This window comes from Malus sylvestris, chromosome 16, assembly GCF_916048215.2.
Source record: "Malus sylvestris chromosome 16, drMalSylv7.2, whole genome shotgun sequence".
NCBI lineage: Eukaryota > Viridiplantae > Streptophyta > Magnoliopsida > Rosales > Rosaceae > Malus > Malus sylvestris.
Genome location: NC_062275.1, coordinates 7,948,176 through 7,966,314, shown reverse-complemented (window position 1 = coordinate 7,966,314; position 18,139 = coordinate 7,948,176). Strand labels below are relative to the sequence as shown.

Here is an 18,139-nt window from a genome sequence, read left to right as displayed (position 1 = left end):
CCTATTTTGTACGGTCACGGTTAAGCCACGTTAATATTTTATATTAATTTTTTAATGAGATAATAAGACAAAAAATAATTAAAATATAAAATATTGACGTGATTTAACCGTGACCGCACAAAATAGGAGGGCATGGAAAGGCACCACAACTAGGAGGGTAGACAATCCAAGTCCTCTTATGTCGTTCTACTAGCATCAAGAGGTTTTTAGAATATTGCTAATTAACCATTTGCGTCATAAGTGATATTACTATGAAGAGAAAAACCCAACCATCAAGCCAATTGACTACTTACGAATCCTCGACTTTTTAAAATCGTTTAAAATCCGATGTTCAAATATAATTACGTGGTTTTAACAAAAAAAATTCAATAAAATTCCTCCAAATCCTTAATTTTTAAAAATCTTTAAAACTTCCAAACAACCCAATCCTATTTCTATAATTTTGTATTAAAGCATCTCCAACAATATTGGCCAAGTTTATTTTATAGAACTTTAACGAAAAGCTTCACTTTAACAAAAAACCATATTTTTACACTAAAAATCAATTTTAGTACTGTTGATGCACAAAATCAGCGAAGACTTTGGTACAACAGAAAGTGTCAGGTTTTGTGACCTTCGCTTGGTTGCTTCGGTCACTAGTGAGGATAAGTACGTAAATGAATAGAGACAGAGAAGCAAACACAGGATGTACGTGGTTCACCCAGATTGGCTACGTCCACGGAGTAGAGGAGTTCTCATTAATTGTGAAGGGTTTACACAAATACATAGGTTCAAGCTCTGGTTTAGTGAGTTCTAGTGAATAGTTTAGTACAAAATGACATTAGAGATTGTTGTGGGAGAATGATCCCTATTTATAGAAGAGAGTTTCTAGTTTTGTTCTAATATTGACACATGTCGTGTTGTGATTGGCTTCTTATGTTGACACGTGTCGTGCTGTGATTGGCTTCTGATGTCGACACGTGTCGCATTGTGATTGGCCTTCTGGTTGAAGGGAAACTCTTCTGGGTCCTTGACGGTATAACGTTGACCGGTGCTCAGTAGTTTCGGGATTAGTCAAGTATGGTACAAACAGTGCTCCCCTAAGTTCCCGAGTGAGGGAAGCTCCTCGGTTGGGGACTTGCAAGATCCAAGCCGCTGAGTAATCACGAAACTTCTAAGTACCGAGGTGTGGTATCGTCTTCACTTGCCTTATCTTTCTCATAGGTAGATGTGGCATCTTCTCTGGAAGTACACTTCCTCCATCCAGGGGTGGTATCTTTAACCGATGAAGATGCACAAGGTAATGTATCAATTTCACTTGAAGCTTACTTGTAGTTTCGGGCTTGGTCAAGTGCGATACAAACCCTATAGTAGGAGTCCCCCAAGTCGCCGAGCTAGGAGATTTGCCGAAAGAGGTGACAGACAAGGTAAGCAGTCAAACTTCCAAGTAAGCAACCTAGGATCAGAGGTTTGACTTCGGCTTCCGGTTGATTGTTCTCCTTCTCCTTGTCTCTCATTCAACTGCCAGGATAAGGAGAAGCAAATGGATAAGAGATGATATGAGATACTTTTGCTTTTGAAGAAGTAACTTTCCACAGGCTATTCTTGAACTGTGCTGGAGGGTTTTCTGGTGCCCTTCAGAGTATAAGGCCGACTCAAGAATTTGAGGGTCAAAACAAGTCCATCAAATCTAGAGTACGTTCGACCTTGATGATATGGGATACTTTTGCTGTTGACGGAATAATGAATGTGGTATGGAAAGGTGTCGTGCTGTAGTGATCTGTTTCAGCTCACCGTTTAACCTTCTGCTTCAATCTTTTGCATGGCAGAAGTGGTGTGCAACCTTTGCATTTAAATGGTCCTTCAGAACATTCCTTCATAGTGACTCATCCACGCTTGGCAGCTTCAGTGTAAAGAGCCAATATCTGATCAACTGTCATGAGGTATTTGCCGGTGGAATTCGTGACCTTGACAGCAGTTGAGGATGAGTACTCGAGAGCAATGCTAAGTAAGCAACCAGGCAAAGGCTCCAGGCAGTCAGTTCCAAATTGGAGGTTTGATTTCAGGTTCCGACTGACTGCTCTCTTTCTCCTTGTCCTGCAGGTGTGGACAAGGACAAAGACAAAGACAGGGAGAAAGCATGATATAGGATACTCTTGCTTTCGACCCTGATGATATGAGATACTCTTGTTCTTGGTGTGGCTTATTTGCTGAGGTATTATCGGGGGGAAATAAAGCTGAGTATTTCGAGAGGTTATGTTGAGGGTGCCTTCTCGAATGCGAGAAAGGGTTGAGCATTTTTGCAGGTTTGCCTGTCCGTTGAGGAGGGAGGTCAATGTATATAGGGATTTCCCAATAACAAGTAGTAATGCTATTCCTTTACCCTTCTTGGTCACAGCAATGTAGTGGGAGCTGCCAGCTTCACGTGTTTTAATTTTGTCAGAGCACTTTGAAAAAGTGGTATGTGGTATCTAGAAAGCTGATGTTACGTGTGAAGATTACAGACAAGCTTTATCTAAGGAAATCTGGCTCTCGAAGTTCTGAGAGTTGTGCCTCTTCGGTTTTCGAACAAGCAATCCCGTCGAGGATCTGACTCTCGAGATTCGGAAAGCGGTGCTACTCCGGTTTTTGAGAAAGTAATTATGTTGGGAGTCTTTTCTCGAATGTGAGTAAAGGTTGGACGTTCTTGCCAACCTGTCTTGCCGCAAAACACGGAGGTCGACACACATAAGGACTTTCCAGTTGTCAAGCAGTGGTGCTGTTCCTTTACCCTTATGGGTAATAGTAGGGTAGCTGGAACTTCGAAATTCTCGTGCCTAAACTTTGTCAGAGATCTTTGACAAAGTTATATGTGGTACCCGAGGAGTTGATGGTGCATGTGGAGAACGATGATTGAACAGTAAGATTCACGTGCTTTCTACTTCACCAGAAATCTTCGACAGATTGCCCGTAATTTCCGCAAAGCTGAGTGTGCATGTGACAGGTGCTGACGAGGCTGAAAAAGCAGGTGCTTCTTCGATTTCTGAGATCGGCCCTCGTGGTCTCTGAGCAGCCCAGCTTTTGAGAAAGTAAACGCCTCTTCGATTTCTGAAGCTCCGTCGAGTGCAGATTTTTATAGAGGCTGGCATTAAGTTCCACAGCACACTTGAATCTCTACCAGTAGAAGCTCATTTCTTGCACTTCTAAGATCTTGATTTGTCTGACCTCTTCCCTCTTCAACACATTTGAAAATGTCTGGACCCTCCGACCGTCGTTTTGACTTGAACCTTGGAGAAGAGACAGCCACGCCTTCTCCAGACAACATATGGCGCCCATCCTTCATATCCCCTACTGGTCCTCTTACCGTTGGGGATTCTGTGATGAAGAATGATATGACCGCTGCAGTGGTGGCCAGGAACCTTCTCACTCCCAAAGATAACAGACTACTTTCCAAACGGTCTGATGAGTTGGCTGTTAAGGACTCTCTGGCTCTTAGTGTTCAGTGTGCAGGTTCTGTGTCTAATATGGCCCAACGCCTATTTGCTAGAACCCGCCAAGTTGAATCATTGGCTGCTGAAGTGATGAGTCTCAAACAGGAGATTAGAGGGTTCAAGCATGAGAATAAGCAGTTGCACCGGCTCGCCCATGACTATGCTACAAACATGAAGAGGAAGCTTGACCAGATGAATGAATCTGATGGTAAGGTTTTACTTGATCATCAGCGGTTTGTGGGTTTGTTCCAAAGGCATTTATTGCCTTCGTCCTCTGGGGCTGTACCTGGTAATGAAGCTTCAAATGATGAACCTCCAATGCCTCCTCCTTCTGGGGTTTTGTCAAGTACTGAGGCTCCGGATAACCACCCTCCGGTGCTTTCTCTTTCTGGGGCTCTACCGACTGCTGAGACTTCCCCTAAGCAACCTTTGTGAAGGCTCCATTTTGTTTGTTTATTTTGACTCATGTATATGTACATATTTGTGGCTTATCGAAAATATTAATAAATAAGCTTTGCTTCATTTCAACATATTGTGTTAAATACACCAAAGCCTTCTTCATAAAGTTCTTTGAATTTTTGCTTTTGTTGAAACCTGTATTGTTGAAGCTTTGTGAGTGAAGCATGTAGTTTGAGGTAGTGTTCCCTTAATTTCCCGAGTGAGGAAAACTTCTCGGTTGGAGACTTGAAAAATCCAAGTCACTGAGTGGTTGTGAGACTGCCGAGTATCAAGGTGCAGTAGCATATGGTGGGAGTCCCCCAAGTCTTCAGGCGAAGAGAGTTGCCGAATGAGGTGTCTCGCGTGTTACTAATTTGTCAAAGTAACGAATCATTGTTTCGATGTCACACATTCGTATATGCTTTATCTAAAAATATTTCCAACTTTTGTGTGTTTGATGCTGCATGCTATTGACTAGATAAGATCAAGTGCAATTAGTAGCTTTTCTCTCTTTTTCATCTTTTCTTTGGTGGAATTGCTTTTCGTTTCCACTAATCAGCCTGAGTGGATGCAAGATAACACCATTCTCTATAGCTCAGATTGCAAAGTCGTCTTCATGAAAGTTGTTCCTTATCTTGTGAACTACAACATATCCAAATTTGAGATCCATCGGAGTAGTACAACTTCAGAAATTCAAGTATGATGAGTAACTGTTCATCAATGTTCTGTTAATCCGTCAGATTTGTTGTGAGCTTCGAAACTCCATTTTCTCTTGTTCAGATCAACATACTTTCTTCATGGAAGTTGTTCCTCATCATCTCTTCCATAACATATCAAAAATTCAGAACAAACTAACGGTTAAATATTTCCAAATCTTCGAAACACCGCAGCAGCTTTGAAGCTTGCAGAAATCTGACCGTCATGTTTGGAGCTTCAACACTCTAACTTCCGTCGCTCAAATAGAAAAATTTCCTTCGTGAAAGTTGTTCATCTGCTCAAGAACTATAAGATGTCCAAAATTCAGCTCCACTGGAATTAGCTTCGCACTATCTTGATGAAGAGTGTGTGAAGCTTTTATGTGTTTTGGTGTTGAAATTTGGTATTGTAGGTGAAACTTTGGGGTTGAAGCTTGATAGGTGAAGCTTTATAGGTGAAGCTTTGGTGTTGAAGCTTTATAGGTGAAGCTTTGTGTTTGAAGCTTTATAGGTGAAGCTTTGGGGTTGAAGCTTGATAGGTGAAGCTTTGTGTTTGAAGCTTTATAGGTGAAGCTTTGGTGTTGAAGCTTGATAGGTGAAGCTTTGTGTTGAAGCTTTATAGGTGAAGCTTTGGGGTTGAAGCTTTATAGGTGAAGCTTTTGTTGGCACCATAAATTGATTGTGCTTCGCACTATCTTGATGAACATAGTGCGAAGCTTGGGAGATTGATACTTGTCCTCCATTGATGAAGATTTTGTTGGCACCATAAATTGATTGTGCTTCGCTTGGAGGGGAGTGTTGAGGATCCTTCTTGTGAGAGGGCCAGGCCTGGGTTGGTTCCAGTCAGGTATCTTGGCTTGACGTTCAGCCTTCAGCTTGTTTACTTCCTCAAGGAGCTGCAGGACAAGGGGTCCTGAGTGGAGTCGTGCACCACTGAAGTTTTCTTCTTTAAGTCCCCATCACCTCTTGGAAGTAGGAAAGTTTGATCAAGATAGCGTGATCTTTCTCTGGACTCGCCACACTGACTTCTAGAGTAAGTATGTCGGAATGTTTCCGAGTCCCCAGTACCTTCATATTCTTCTGGGACTTGTTGCCCCTTATCTAGATTGGCGGCTGGCCTGGGTCGTGGAAGAGGACCGAGTCTTTCAGAAACCCTTGGGTCATTGATCTTCGAGCTTATGTGGATGTGATTCTCTCGACGTTGCTTTAGGAAGTCTCGACAATCGCGATAGACAGCTTTTGATCCTTCCACATCCTCTGTGAGGAGGTGTTTTCCTCTACTTCTCCTGCTTCGGGTTGAAGCAGCTGGGTTGAGAGAAGTCTCATGTTGATTATCACATTGATGTGTAGCTCGATCCCTATCAGGGATGTCCGTGTTGGATATCGGCGACCCTCCGTGTTGGGGGGCATTCAGTTGATTGTTGACCTCGACAGGGGCGACGAGCTTGTGTGTTTGAGCCTGCCTAGCCTCGTGAAGCATCTCGAAAAGTTTTTTATATTGTTCCTGGAGGACTTCATTCTTCATCGCTATCTTGTTGTTCTGAACCTCTAGCTCATCGACTTTAGCTTGAAGAGTAACTCTATTTCCTTCCTGCTTTCGTTGCTTCATACTAGGTCCAGCAGGGGTGTCATTCTGTGTGCTGTGGCTTCTTTCGCTCCCCATATCGGCGAGAGATGCTTGGCCAAAAGAGAGTGTACGAGCGGTGGAAACCAGCTTGACAAAGTTGAAGATAGTGGGAATAAGTGTCGTTTCCCACAGACGGCGCCAAATGTTGATGCACAAAATCAGCGAAGACTTTGGTACAACAGAAAGTGTCAGGTTTTGTGACCTTCGCTTGGTTGTTTCGGTCACTAGTGAGGATAAGTACGTAAATGAATAGAGACAGAGAAGCAAACACAGGATGTACGTGGTTCACCCAGATTGACTACGTCCACGGAGTAGAGGAGTTCTCATTAATTGTGAAGGGTTTACACAAATACATAGGTTCAAGCTCTGGTTTAGTGAGTTCTAGTGAATAGTTTAGTACAAAATGACATTAGAGATTGTTGTGGGAGAATGATCCCTATTTATAGAAGAGAGTTTCTAGTTTTGTTCTAATATTGACACATGTCGTGTTGTGATTGGCTTCTGATGTTGACACGTGTCGTGCTGTGATTGGCTTCTGATGTCGACACGTGTCGCATTGTGATTGGCCTTCTGGTTGAAGGGAAACTCTTCTGGGTCCTTGACGGTATAACGTTGACCGGTGCTCAGTAGTTTCGGGATTAGTCAAGTATGGTACAAACAAGTACTATTCATTTTACCCTTTATTTTGTCCTTATCGTTAAAACTCAAAGTTTTCAAACCATTTGCATTAATTTTTATTTTATTTTATTGTAGCTAACCGAATGACTCAAATGTTAATTTAGCTGTTCATCAATTCCAACAACACTAGCTATTTTATGTTAAGTTAAAATACCTTACTATTATTTTTTCATAAAAATAACAATCCAAGCCCTTTTTTTTCTCTTGAAGTTTATAAACAAAGCAATTTTATAGTTTTAACTTTCTCTCTCCTCCTAGTTAAATCTAGCTAGTTATTGTTCACAAAGTTAAGATAGTTATGGATTTAGCTGGTTTGTTGGAGCTTGATTTTTCTACAATTTATTGTTAAAGTTACCCAAAAATCTTATCAAAACATCTCTAAAGAGAATGTCAAAATCTAAGTGGAGACACCACTATGCATATTTAACATAAAAATTCATGACAAACAAAGTATTATTTGCTGACTCATTTTGAAACCTTTGTATTTTTTTTGTCAATGAAGTTTTTGTGATTATGAGTCAAATTTGACATTAATGTTGATTTTATTTTTGATTAGTTTAATAACGGATCCCTTCTTCCACTAGCATTTCAAACAATAAAATGTTTCAACAATTTTTCTAATTTATACAATCATTTAAAGCTCTACACTATAAAAAAAAAACAATTGAGTTACAGAAACACAAAATTTAAGGTAGATTATAGAGGCTTTTTAGGCAAAATGATCATGAAATTTGACATAATTCTTCACTTTGATATCTGAGATTTGAAATCAATAGAAGTAGTCATTGATTTTGACCACCATTCATCATTTTTGTTCTTTTATGAAAAACCTTTAGTAAATAAGATAAAATGACAAAATACTCTCAAATTTTTTCAAATTATTTTGACTATTATTTATTAAATTGAGAATAATTTTATTACTTTGATACTTATTTAAAATTTTTTTTACGAAATAATCAAAATAATTAATGATGAAGAATTATGAACACTTGTATCGAAGTGAAGAGTTATCATTTTAGACTAGAAAGCCAATTTATAATTGGCACATCGGGCATCAATTACTTTTATATTGGGTTTTTATCACATGGTGAAATTGAATATCGTAAATCAATATAGTTCTTTCGTCACAACTTCTGTTAAAAATTCTATTATATTCTGATGTGACACGTAATTGGATTCTACAATATAATAAAATATTGTCATGTGGATTAAAAGTATTTAAATAATAATTAAAAAACTATTTTATATAATTAAAAACAAAAAAAAAGAGAAAAAGAAGAAGATGACTGTTCATCATCTTCTTCCCTTCTTACCCAGCGACCCACCATTCTCCTCCCCTTGAAACGACACGGTCGCACCCCTTTCCCGCAGTCCTCGTGTTTGCCGGTGACGGTAATTTGAAATGAAACTTCCTCGATATTGCTCGACCTGGAGGTGCAGGCCGCGGCAAACAGGCGCTGAAAAATGGAGGGAGTTCCGGCGCCGCTTCCGACGCCGCAATCGAAACCTTAAGAACCAGAGGATGGTGCTTCGCGACCACGAACAAGTGGAGGCGATGATCCTGATCCACTCTGCCTTGTCCGACGACAAGCGTACGGTGGTGAATTCAGTGGAAGCCGAGCTCACCAACATGGACCTCAAATCCATCTCAGCCAGGTTCTTGCCCGACCCGCATACGCTCCGAAAGTCCTCTCACCTCCTCGGCTCCAAAGTCCTCCAGGTAAATCACACCTCTCTGTATTTCTCGTTAATTTTTCTCGTTTTCTGTTTGGTTGCTGAGAAAATAGATGAAGGGAAAGAAAAATGTGGTCTTTCTTTTGCGAGGAATTCGAGTAGTCGGTGGCTTTTGAAACTTGGGCTCACAGAAGCTCGTTCCTGGAACCAAGGTACTTACTGCTACATGATGCTTGCTCAATGCTCAGCTTGTGTTATACATGTAAATAAGTAAGAGATTTCTTTGATTGATCAATTTTTGGATTTTGAATATGTTCAGTTTAGTATTCAAGCTAGTATGAAATTGAGCTAAATTATGAAAATGGTGGGTCGCTGGGTAGGAGGAAACAACAGTCATCTTCTTCTTGTTTTTCTCTTTTTTTTTGTTTTTAATTATGTAAAATAATTTTTAATTATTATTTAAATATTTTTAATCCACATGTTCATATTTTATTATATTATAAAACTCAATTATGTGTCATACCATCACATAACAGAATTTTTAACAGAATAATTACGTTGATTTACGCATGGTCTAAAATATCCTTAATATCCTGATATTTCTATCGAAATTTCCGTGTTTTTGGACTACCGATGTTTTTTTTGAATTACCGATATTTCCGATATCATCGATATTTTAGACCCTGCTAAGTCACTCATGTATCTTACCATGCAATGTATAAAGTGTAAAACATTGTACTAATTCATTATATATAAATGATTATGGTGTATTTAAACTTGAGTAAATTGTACAAATGGTCCCTCAACTTTAATCAAATTGGAGCAATGGTCCCTCAACTAAAAATCCATTACCTTTGGTCCCTCAACTTATCAAAACGTGCAGCTATGGTCCCTCAACTAAAAATTCATTACCATTGGTCCCTGAACTTTAATTCAAGTGGAGAAATGGTCCTTTAACTTTAACTCAATTGTAACAATAGTCCTTCCAATATAACTCGTTTTGACAAATTTTTTGACATAGTTGACGAAAAGAACCATAATTATACACTTTGATGAGTTAAGGGACCCTAATTATATAAATGGTTATTCCAACATAGCTTATTTTGACAATATTTTGACAAAATTGATGAAAAAGACTATAGCTACACATTTTGATAAGTTGAGAGACCAATGGTAATGAATTTTTAGTTGATGGACCATTGCTCCAATTTGATTAAAGTTGAGGGACCATTTGTATAATTTACTCTTTAAACTTCTTTCATTGATTATTATATATTTTCTACACTCACAATGTTTGCTAGCTCGTTATATAATCAACTTAAATAAGTTATATCTATCATTTTTGTGATAAACTAATAGATAATTGACTAAATAAACATCTTGCAAAGTTTCAATAAAAATTTCCAAGTTTTTCTTACAATTTCCATGATTTTTATTCAATTTTTATCGATATCAATAATATCCCGATATTTTCATTGAAATTTCCGTATTTTTAGACTACCGATATTTCTAATATCATCGATATTTTATACCTTGGATTTACTGACACTTAATTTAAAAAAACTATCGATTTTCAATTTTAAGAATATCTTGATTGTGTCGGTCAGGAGCATTTGTAATAAAAACCCCTTTTATATTTGATGCTCGTGGGTTCCCCGCTTCGAGACAATCACAACGATCACAAGTTCCCAACGTCCCGTGTCTGGGGAAGGTAGTTCTTTGCGTGCGCACTTCCCCACTCTCCGACTTCCTTCACCTCTCCGAACCAAAAGCCACCATCTCCAATCGTCTCTTCACAAATCCGCACACCCACCAACTGCATAGAGATCGGAAAAAAAAATGGCGTTGGGATTTAGCTCCGGCGACGCGCCCGGCTTCAAGTTGCTGCTCATTCTGGTAGCGACGTACGGCCTCATGGCGGCGCTGGTTCACTCCGTACTCTACATGCGCTTCATCAAGCCGCTCGACATCGACGCCCCTCTCGATCGCTTCTCCGAAGCCAGAGCCGTCGAGCACGTTCGAGTGTTGGCCCATGAGATCGACGGCCGCCAGGTGAGTTCATTTTTCAATGTCCTCACTGTTTTTTCTCCATTTTTTGTCCAAATTGAAAAGAAAAACAATTTGGGATTTTTTCTAGGTTTGATTTGAATTCGCCATTGTAACTGCTATTGGAGAGATTGGGGACAAATTTTGGTTTTGGGTTGAGGTAATTATTCGCAATTTCCTAATTTGTTGATAGGAAGGACGCCCTGGCTTGACCGAAGCTGCTCGGTACATTACAGGGCAGTTGGAAATGATAAAGGAGCGAGCTGGGTCCAATGTTAGGTCTGTAATACACTATAGGGGCGTGATATTCACACACCTCATTTTACATTTTACTTTTCACACAACAAGAGCTGTGTAAGAAGTAAAATGGGGTGTGTGGATATCACACCCCTACACTATAAAATTGTTTCTTTTTTATTTATTCATTGTTTATCCGAGTTTCGTGTGGCGATGGTGCCTAAATTTTTGTACTTGCAGAATTGAGATAGAAGAGTCCGTTGTTAATGGCACCTTTAATATGATGTTTTTGGGCCATGGCATTTCTCTTGGTTACAGAAACCACACAAATATTGTGATGAGGTAAACTATATACACATTTTCGATTACTTTAATTTCTTGTCAATATTTGACAAAAAAAAAAAAAAATCTTGTCAATATGCTGCCGGTCTGTTTTGTCACTACTTATTGCCGTCGCTATAAATATCTATTGTTTTGGTCAAAGTTTTAAGATTATTATGAGTAATGTAGTGGCATTGATGTTTTCATCTTGCTGCAGTTTAGTGAATTTCACTTCACATTAAGTTGTATTCAATGGCAGGATATCGTCAATATATTCACAAGACAATGAACCATCAGTTTTGTTAAATGGACATTTTGACAGTCCACTTGCTTCCCCAGGTGCTGCTGATTGTGGTTCATGTGTAGGTGTGTGGAAACGAACTTTCACTTGATTTTAACCATTTCTTTCATGTTCATGTCATTTTCTTTAATTTTCTATTCTTTTGCAGCATCAATGCTGGAAATAGGAAGGCTAATGGTGGATTCTGGATGGGTTCCTCCTCGGCCTGTTATTTTTCTTTTTAATGGGGCTGAAGAGCTTTTCTTGTTGGTAAGTTATTTCCATAATATTTAGTCTGGAAGTTATTGCATCATTTGCTACCAATTCAGGTTTTATATAGTTTCAATTTTTTTTTTAGCTTGTTATTGGCATCTGATACGTTTAAGCTCATTGGAGGTGATTTCTTATGTTATTAGGGTTCTCATGGCTTCATGAAGACACATCAATGGCGTGAGACTATTGGGGCTTTTATAAATGTGGAGGCATCAGGGACCGGCGGTCCTGGTAGGATATCATCACTTGTCAATATTAACTTCTTCAAAATGTTTAAGTTGTTTGTTTAACTTGGTAATGCTACTCCAGAGTGCATCTAGGTGTTTGTTATTGCTTTTCATTTCCCTTGATAATTTGGGAGTAGTTTGTCACCTAGAATACTCAAACTACCTTGCTTGGATGACCGAGTTATAATTTAAGTTGCCTTGAAGAGATAGGATGCATTTGCTTTAGAAAATATCTTTTCCAGATGATCTCTTGATGTGACCTTTATTGGCATAAGAATTGACTACATTTTGAGAGGGTGGTGCTATCCACACACCCCTTTTTACCTTCCACACATCCCCTCAATTTCCGTCCGTCGGATTGAATGAATTGAGAGGATCAAAGGACAAAAATTAACAAGGGGTGCGTGGAAGGTAAAAGAGTGTGTGTGTGGATAGCAATGAATTTCATTTCCAGTTTTATTGCTTTGTAAAACTGGATTTTTTTATGCATTCTTTGTTGATTTCTGTACTCATGAGTTTTGCAGATTTAGTTTGTCAATCAGGACCTGGTTCTTGGCCCTCTCAGGTCTATGCTCAATCAGCCGTATATCCCATGGCACATAGCGCAGCTCAGGTTAATGTTTTGCCTTTTCCACTACTAATTTTCAATTTTGATTTTGATGAGTGCAGCTTATTCTGACTTGCTCATTCATTTGATATCTTACATTGTTGTGTTTTGTAAGTGTTTAGTTTTGCCTCCTGCTAAATGCATCAGCTAACTTTTTCTGCAACTCCAGTTTCATATTAATAATGAAATTGGATAAGCGGGATATTTTTACGCTATTGATTCTACCCATTACAACGTTACGATCTTCTATTACCTTAGAATCTTTAGTGGCAATACTAATTCAGATAATATATATATTTTTAGTTCGTCTCATTTTATAAACTGGCTTACTTCTGGATTGATTTATGTGCCATCTGCAGGATGTTTTTCCCGTCATTCCTGGAGATACAGATTTCCGGATATTTTCTCAAGATTATGGCAACATTCCAGGCTTGGATATTATCTTTCTCCTTGGTGGTTATTTTTATCATACATCCTATGATACAATGGAGAGATTATTGTATGCATTACATCTGCTATTTTGGTACATATTTACTTAATTTGATTTTTCAAACCACTTCGTCCCTAAGCACTTCCTCTGATACATTCCAATGCCTCCAGACCTGGAAGTATGCAAGCTCGTGGAGAGAATTTGGTTAGTGTAATTAAGGCCTTCACCAATTCTTCTAAGCTACAAGTTAAACATGAAAGAGAGTCGAATGCATATCACTACGACGGAGAACATGCTGTTTTCTTTGATTATTTATCATTGTTTATGGTACGGTACCAAGCTGGTGATTTGTAGTATTTTCATGATACTGTTGATTTGACAAGTATGTTCTTGGCTGATATATGATACTCGTCCTTTCTCTCTCATGATGAGTATTACAGATTTACTATACGCGGAAGGTAGCCAGGCTACTTCACAGTATTCCTATTGGCATCTTCTTAGCTATGCCCTTTTTTTCATACAAGCAGAATCGTGGGCTCCTTTCTTGGTTTTCAACTTTCTGCGATTTTATGAAAGGTAAATCCTCCACCTTTCAATGTAAATACGTTCCTTATTGCTAAAAGTCCTACTTTTGCACCCAACAAATTTGGTTCTCTACGTAGTGGGCAGAATTCATTATTTAACTTGCGTTTGTCTTCGTATTGAAATATTTGACATTTTATCAAGAATTTTCAACATTGTTGTCCCATTTGTTAATTTTGCAGGAATGATTTTCCATGCTACTGGGATTTTTCTGGCAATTGTATTTCCAATTATCTTTGCCATCCTGAGATTGCTGTTCACTAGTTGTGCTATGAATTGGTTGGTTCATGTTTGTTGAGTTCTTCCTTTAGAATTTATAGTCCTTTTAGCATTGTGCTTTTACAAGATTATGAGTCTAGCTTTTAATCAATATTGAAACTTTTCAGTAGAATTTAATTACACTCATTGATCAGACACTTTTATTTCAGCAGTTAAGCTTTATATCATTGATGAATGGGCTGCCCGTTTTAGTTTCTATGGTTTATAGTGATAACAGATAAATTTCTTTCCATTGAAATGGTGTGTCTCGCTTGGTTGAAGTTCTGGATCATATTGTATTAAAAAATCAAGTTAAATGTATAATTTCTAGTCCACTAGTTCTAGCTCCTACCAAAAAGAAGAGAAAAGAAATCTATCTAAGCTCCTGATATGTGTATTTTGAAGATGGAGCTTTGTTCCTTGAAACTCTCACTTACCTTTTGTGTTCAAATGCAGGTTTGCTCATCCATATTTGGCTTACTTGATGTTCATCCCGTGCTCACTTGTTGGTATGTTGATTCCTAGAATTATGTGGAGTAGCTTTCCCCTCTCTCAAGATGCATCAGCTCTCAAGTCTTTAAAGGAGGTACTCTTGTGCACCAGACAAGACCAAGTTTATCTTTTTTCCCCCAATAGAAGACAATTATGGAGACATGCGTTTTCTTTTTTCATTTATTGGTTGAAAAGTTATAGATTTCTTTAAAATCTCATTGATTACATTATCTGGTTTGTCAATCAGCTTGCATATAATAAGAAAATGTTTTGAAACTATGACCTACAAAGTTTTGCGTGGGCTTATATTTCTGCCTTAGAAATTAATTTGGTGGCATCATGTCTCTTTTTCAGTCTGTAGACCTATTGTCTAATGTCTGTGTAGTAATCCCAGCATGTTAAGTTAGCAAATCAATCATCATACGTGTGAATCTTGCAGGCTTTATCTGATGAAGCGAGGTTTTGGGGAGCATTTGGATTATACGCTGTATCAACTTTGGTAAGTGGCATGGTTACTTTTTTCATAGTTTCACTTAAAAGTTTTATTGATCACTTAAAAGGATGAATCATGAACTTAAGATGCGTAACTCATATTTGTTTAGTTAAACCTGAGACAGCTAAAACTATTTTAGTGAAAGCAGGCTTACCTTTTAGCTGGGCTCAGCGGAGGCTTCTTGACTTTTTCAATGTCTACCTCTATGCTTCCTGGATGGATTTCATACTGCTTATCAGTCAAATTATTTGGTCACCAGTCACTCAGGTACCCGTTTCCAGAGTTATTAAAGTTATAATGTAACAGGTGTTTTTGTGTATTTCCTGTCTTACAGTTCTCAATAACATTTTAGTCCTGTTCTCATATTTCGAAAAGAAATTACAGTTCTTTAACAGAATATATATCATTTCTCTCAGGTCAACATTATTTTACGTGTTACCTATACTTCCATGCCTTGCATACTCTGTATATTTTGGTGGATTTCTTATACAATTTGTGGTTGAAAAGCTGGGTATGATGGGTGCTTTGCCACCTCCATATGGTTAGTATTTTTTAACTTTCCTTTGTTACTGCTGTTATGAACCTTCACATATGAGTTATTATGTTCTTCAAGTCAGTTTTTTTATTAAATCAATATATGGTGGTTTCCCATTTTTATCATAGTTGGGAGATGCAGTTCTCTATGGATACGTTGTGCTTGCAATAGAACAAGATTATTAAGATTTTGTTGTTAAATATGGTTCATTCTGAAACTTTGAATTATGCTGCAAGTACTTCGGATTCCTGTTATTCAAGAATTCACAAAATCTTTTTTTAATCATCAGTTGCATTCTTGCAGGTTATTTTGTTCCTGATGTTGTGATGGCAACAACAGTGGGAGCTGTGACTGGTTTGTGTGTAGGCCCTCTGATACCAATCTGTGGTCGCTGGTTAGCTAGGTCATCCATTTTGCAGGTTTTGCTGCACATTAGTGTGCTAGGCTTGGCTTTGTCGTCTCAGTTCTTTCCATACAGTGTGGACGCTCCTAAGCGGATTCTTTTCCAGCATACATTTCTTACTGCAGGTATTCAAGCTAGCAAAATGATTAAGTATACTTCCAAAATGCTTTCCTTTTGATCAGATTTATCCTAGATCCCATGCAAACAGTTTTTCTTGCGTGGCAGATGCAAATCAGGTTATGGACTCCAGCTATGATCTTTCTGTTGTAGATTCCAATTCTTTACTTTTTGTATTCAAACATGCACCGGAGGTGGCAAAGGAATTGCACATTAGTTCAGAGTTATCTTTTGAAACTGCAAAGTTATCTCAGCGGGAGAATTTTATGGTATGTAAGATTGTAATGAGTTTACGTCAATTAACTATTAAAGACAGTCTTCTTTGACTTTTTTTTTTTTTGAACTCTAGTTCTTATCCTTGAGATTGCATCACTCATCCTAGAGTATTATCCATGGTCCTCGTGTCCTGCACTTAGTCATTGTTCTCTGTGTCTGATTAATCACCTGAATGATTTTTTTTACTGATGAGCCTAAGATGTACTTGAGATTCAAGAGCAGACCTAGACTTTAGTCTTACTGTAATCCATGGATAACTTGTTCGTGCAGGTCAATTGCTATGTTCAGTTAATTGCGATGAAAAAATATCTGATGGCCTTTTTGTATGTATGTGCAGGGAATTTTTCCTGTGTCTTTTTTGTTCTCAAGAAGCTTGAAGTTCCCTGCAAAAAGTGACGGTATTTTGAAGCAATACAGGCAGTTCCCCCATCTGTCTACTTATGAGCCCCATACGGTTTTCATTGAGGGATCTCGGAGAGTATACTTGCAACTGTCTTTAGGGTGAGTAGAACAAACCACCACATACATGACCTACTATTGGATACTGAATAGGCTTTCAACACCGTTTTTCTGGATTATTCTATTAATTTCAGTTGCAAGTTTTAAAGTTTACTGTGTGATACCTTTCTGTCAGTTCCTTAGAGGAGGTTTGGGTTACCGTCGTCAACATAACAGGCCCTTTATCCAGTTGGTCATTTGCAGACAATACACTTCCAGGTAACGGAAAGTTTTTTGCGTTTTGAGTTTCTTACACACATTTACCTTTTCACATGGTGTGTGCTTATGCTTGAGAAAAATTGGAACAGCTACTGTAACGAATGACGGAGGTCCACCGTCATACATATGCCGGCTTAGTGGAGCTAGCTCTGAGAATTGGAACTTCTGGTTAGAGGTAAAGCTCTTTTAACTGGTGTTGGTTTATTATCTTTACTGCTCATATCGCAAATCTCTCCACCAGCCGCTTTAGTTTATTTTCTTTAGCTGCTCCTATTGCAAATCTCCCCGTCAGCCGCTCAAGTTTGCTTGCGATAATTGCAGGCTAGGGGATCTGACGGTTTGAGGGTTGACGTAGCTGTCATAGACCAAAAAATGGTTGACGAAACAAAGAAGCTGAGAGGCCTTTTTCCGGAGTGGGTGGATGTCGTTGCTTATTCAAGCTTCTTGTCAAGTTATATCTTCTAGTTTAGTTTTACTTTACCACCGGAACCTGATGTAACGTAGAAACACGAAATAAGAGCATGTTTACTTGCATTTTTGGGGATGAGACGTGAAAAATATAGTAGTTCCACTTGCAATAGCTATCGCCATGGGTTAGGAACAAACGGTAGGAGTGGGGAACGAGGGTTGCTCCGCAGGCTCTTCATGGGCACCGCACAAGCGTTCCACGTTCTCCCACTTCTCATATTTCACCACCAAGACAAGTTCACTCACCGACTCCACCAAGTATATAGACTCGGGCTGCATGTCACGGACGAAGGAACAATCGGCTTGAACCTCCTCTGCGTACGCCATCGACGGATAAAGAATGTCCATAACCTGGGGACTGTAGCTCTTGCCACTGAGGTCCCATACCTCGATACCTCGAGTGAGGGCTCGTTTGGATGTGCTTTTAAAATAACTGAAAGTGCTTTTAGAGAAAATATTTTTGGGTTTCAAAAGCACTTAAATGCTTTCTACAAGAAGCACCAGTTATGTGCTTCTTCTAGGAAGCACTTCTAAGTGCTTTTCTAGGATTTACTAGTATTTTTACTAAGAATTGTTTCTAAAAACATTTTCACCGAATGCGCTTTCAGTTATTTTAAAAGTACATCCAAACACTCTCTGAGTTCTCCAATTCCTAAGTTTAAATTTCGTGTAAATAGGTGTAATTTCTAAATTTTCATGAGTGAGTTTAAAAATAACAAATTCCGTATTCAAATTTCATTGTTCTTTTATGTTACAAGAAAATTCACACTTGAAAAAAAAATCACAAATTCTAGAAAAAAAAATCTCATCATCTCA

At 38.5% G+C, this 18,139-nt stretch overlaps 3 protein-coding genes across 7 annotated transcripts in view; 2 read left to right on the top strand and 1 right to left on the bottom strand.

Annotated features, from left to right (window-relative positions):
- Nucleotides 1-18,139, bottom strand: part of LOC126608030 (small ribosomal subunit biogenesis GTPase RsgA 1, mitochondrial-like) — an 87,028-nt gene that overhangs the window by 60,529 nt on the left and 8,360 nt on the right. The window lies entirely within an intron of this gene.
- LOC126608039 (uncharacterized) lies at nt 8,172-10,317 on the top strand. 2 transcript variants are annotated; one of them, XM_050275797.1, is made up of 2 exons: nt 8,172-8,831; nt 10,169-10,317. In XM_050275797.1, the coding sequence occupies exons 1-2, from the start codon at nt 8,290-8,292 to the stop codon at nt 10,200-10,202; spliced, it is 576 nt and encodes a 191-aa protein (XP_050131754.1). In that variant the 5' UTR covers nt 8,172-8,289; the 3' UTR covers nt 10,203-10,317. The 2 variants fall into 2 exon arrangements, with proteins under 2 accessions (XP_050131754.1, XP_050131755.1); XM_050275798.1 differs by lacking the exon at nt 10,169-10,317 and adding an exon at nt 8,881-8,900 and having other exon boundaries at nt 8,174-8,773.
- LOC126608026 (uncharacterized) lies at nt 10,254-17,433 on the top strand. 4 transcript variants are annotated; one of them, XM_050275772.1, is made up of 22 exons: nt 10,467-10,613; nt 10,699-10,767; nt 10,844-10,886; nt 11,085-11,186; nt 11,425-11,531; nt 11,615-11,715; nt 11,862-11,949; nt 12,470-12,558; nt 12,912-13,051; nt 13,153-13,309; nt 13,423-13,558; nt 13,747-13,843; nt 14,279-14,408; nt 14,754-14,813; nt 14,956-15,074; nt 15,224-15,348; nt 15,646-15,870; nt 15,971-16,131; nt 16,476-16,639; nt 16,773-16,855; nt 16,945-17,030; nt 17,177-17,433. In XM_050275772.1, exons 3-22 carry the CDS (start codon nt 10,855-10,857, stop codon nt 17,318-17,320), a joined length of 2,346 nt encoding a protein of 781 aa, XP_050131729.1. In that variant the 5' UTR covers nt 10,467-10,613; nt 10,699-10,767; nt 10,844-10,854; the 3' UTR covers nt 17,321-17,433. The 4 variants fall into 4 exon arrangements, with proteins under 4 accessions (XP_050131727.1, XP_050131728.1, XP_050131729.1 ...); XM_050275770.1 differs by lacking the exon at nt 10,699-10,767 and having other exon boundaries at nt 10,254-10,613; nt 10,801-10,886; XM_050275774.1 differs by lacking the exon at nt 10,844-10,886.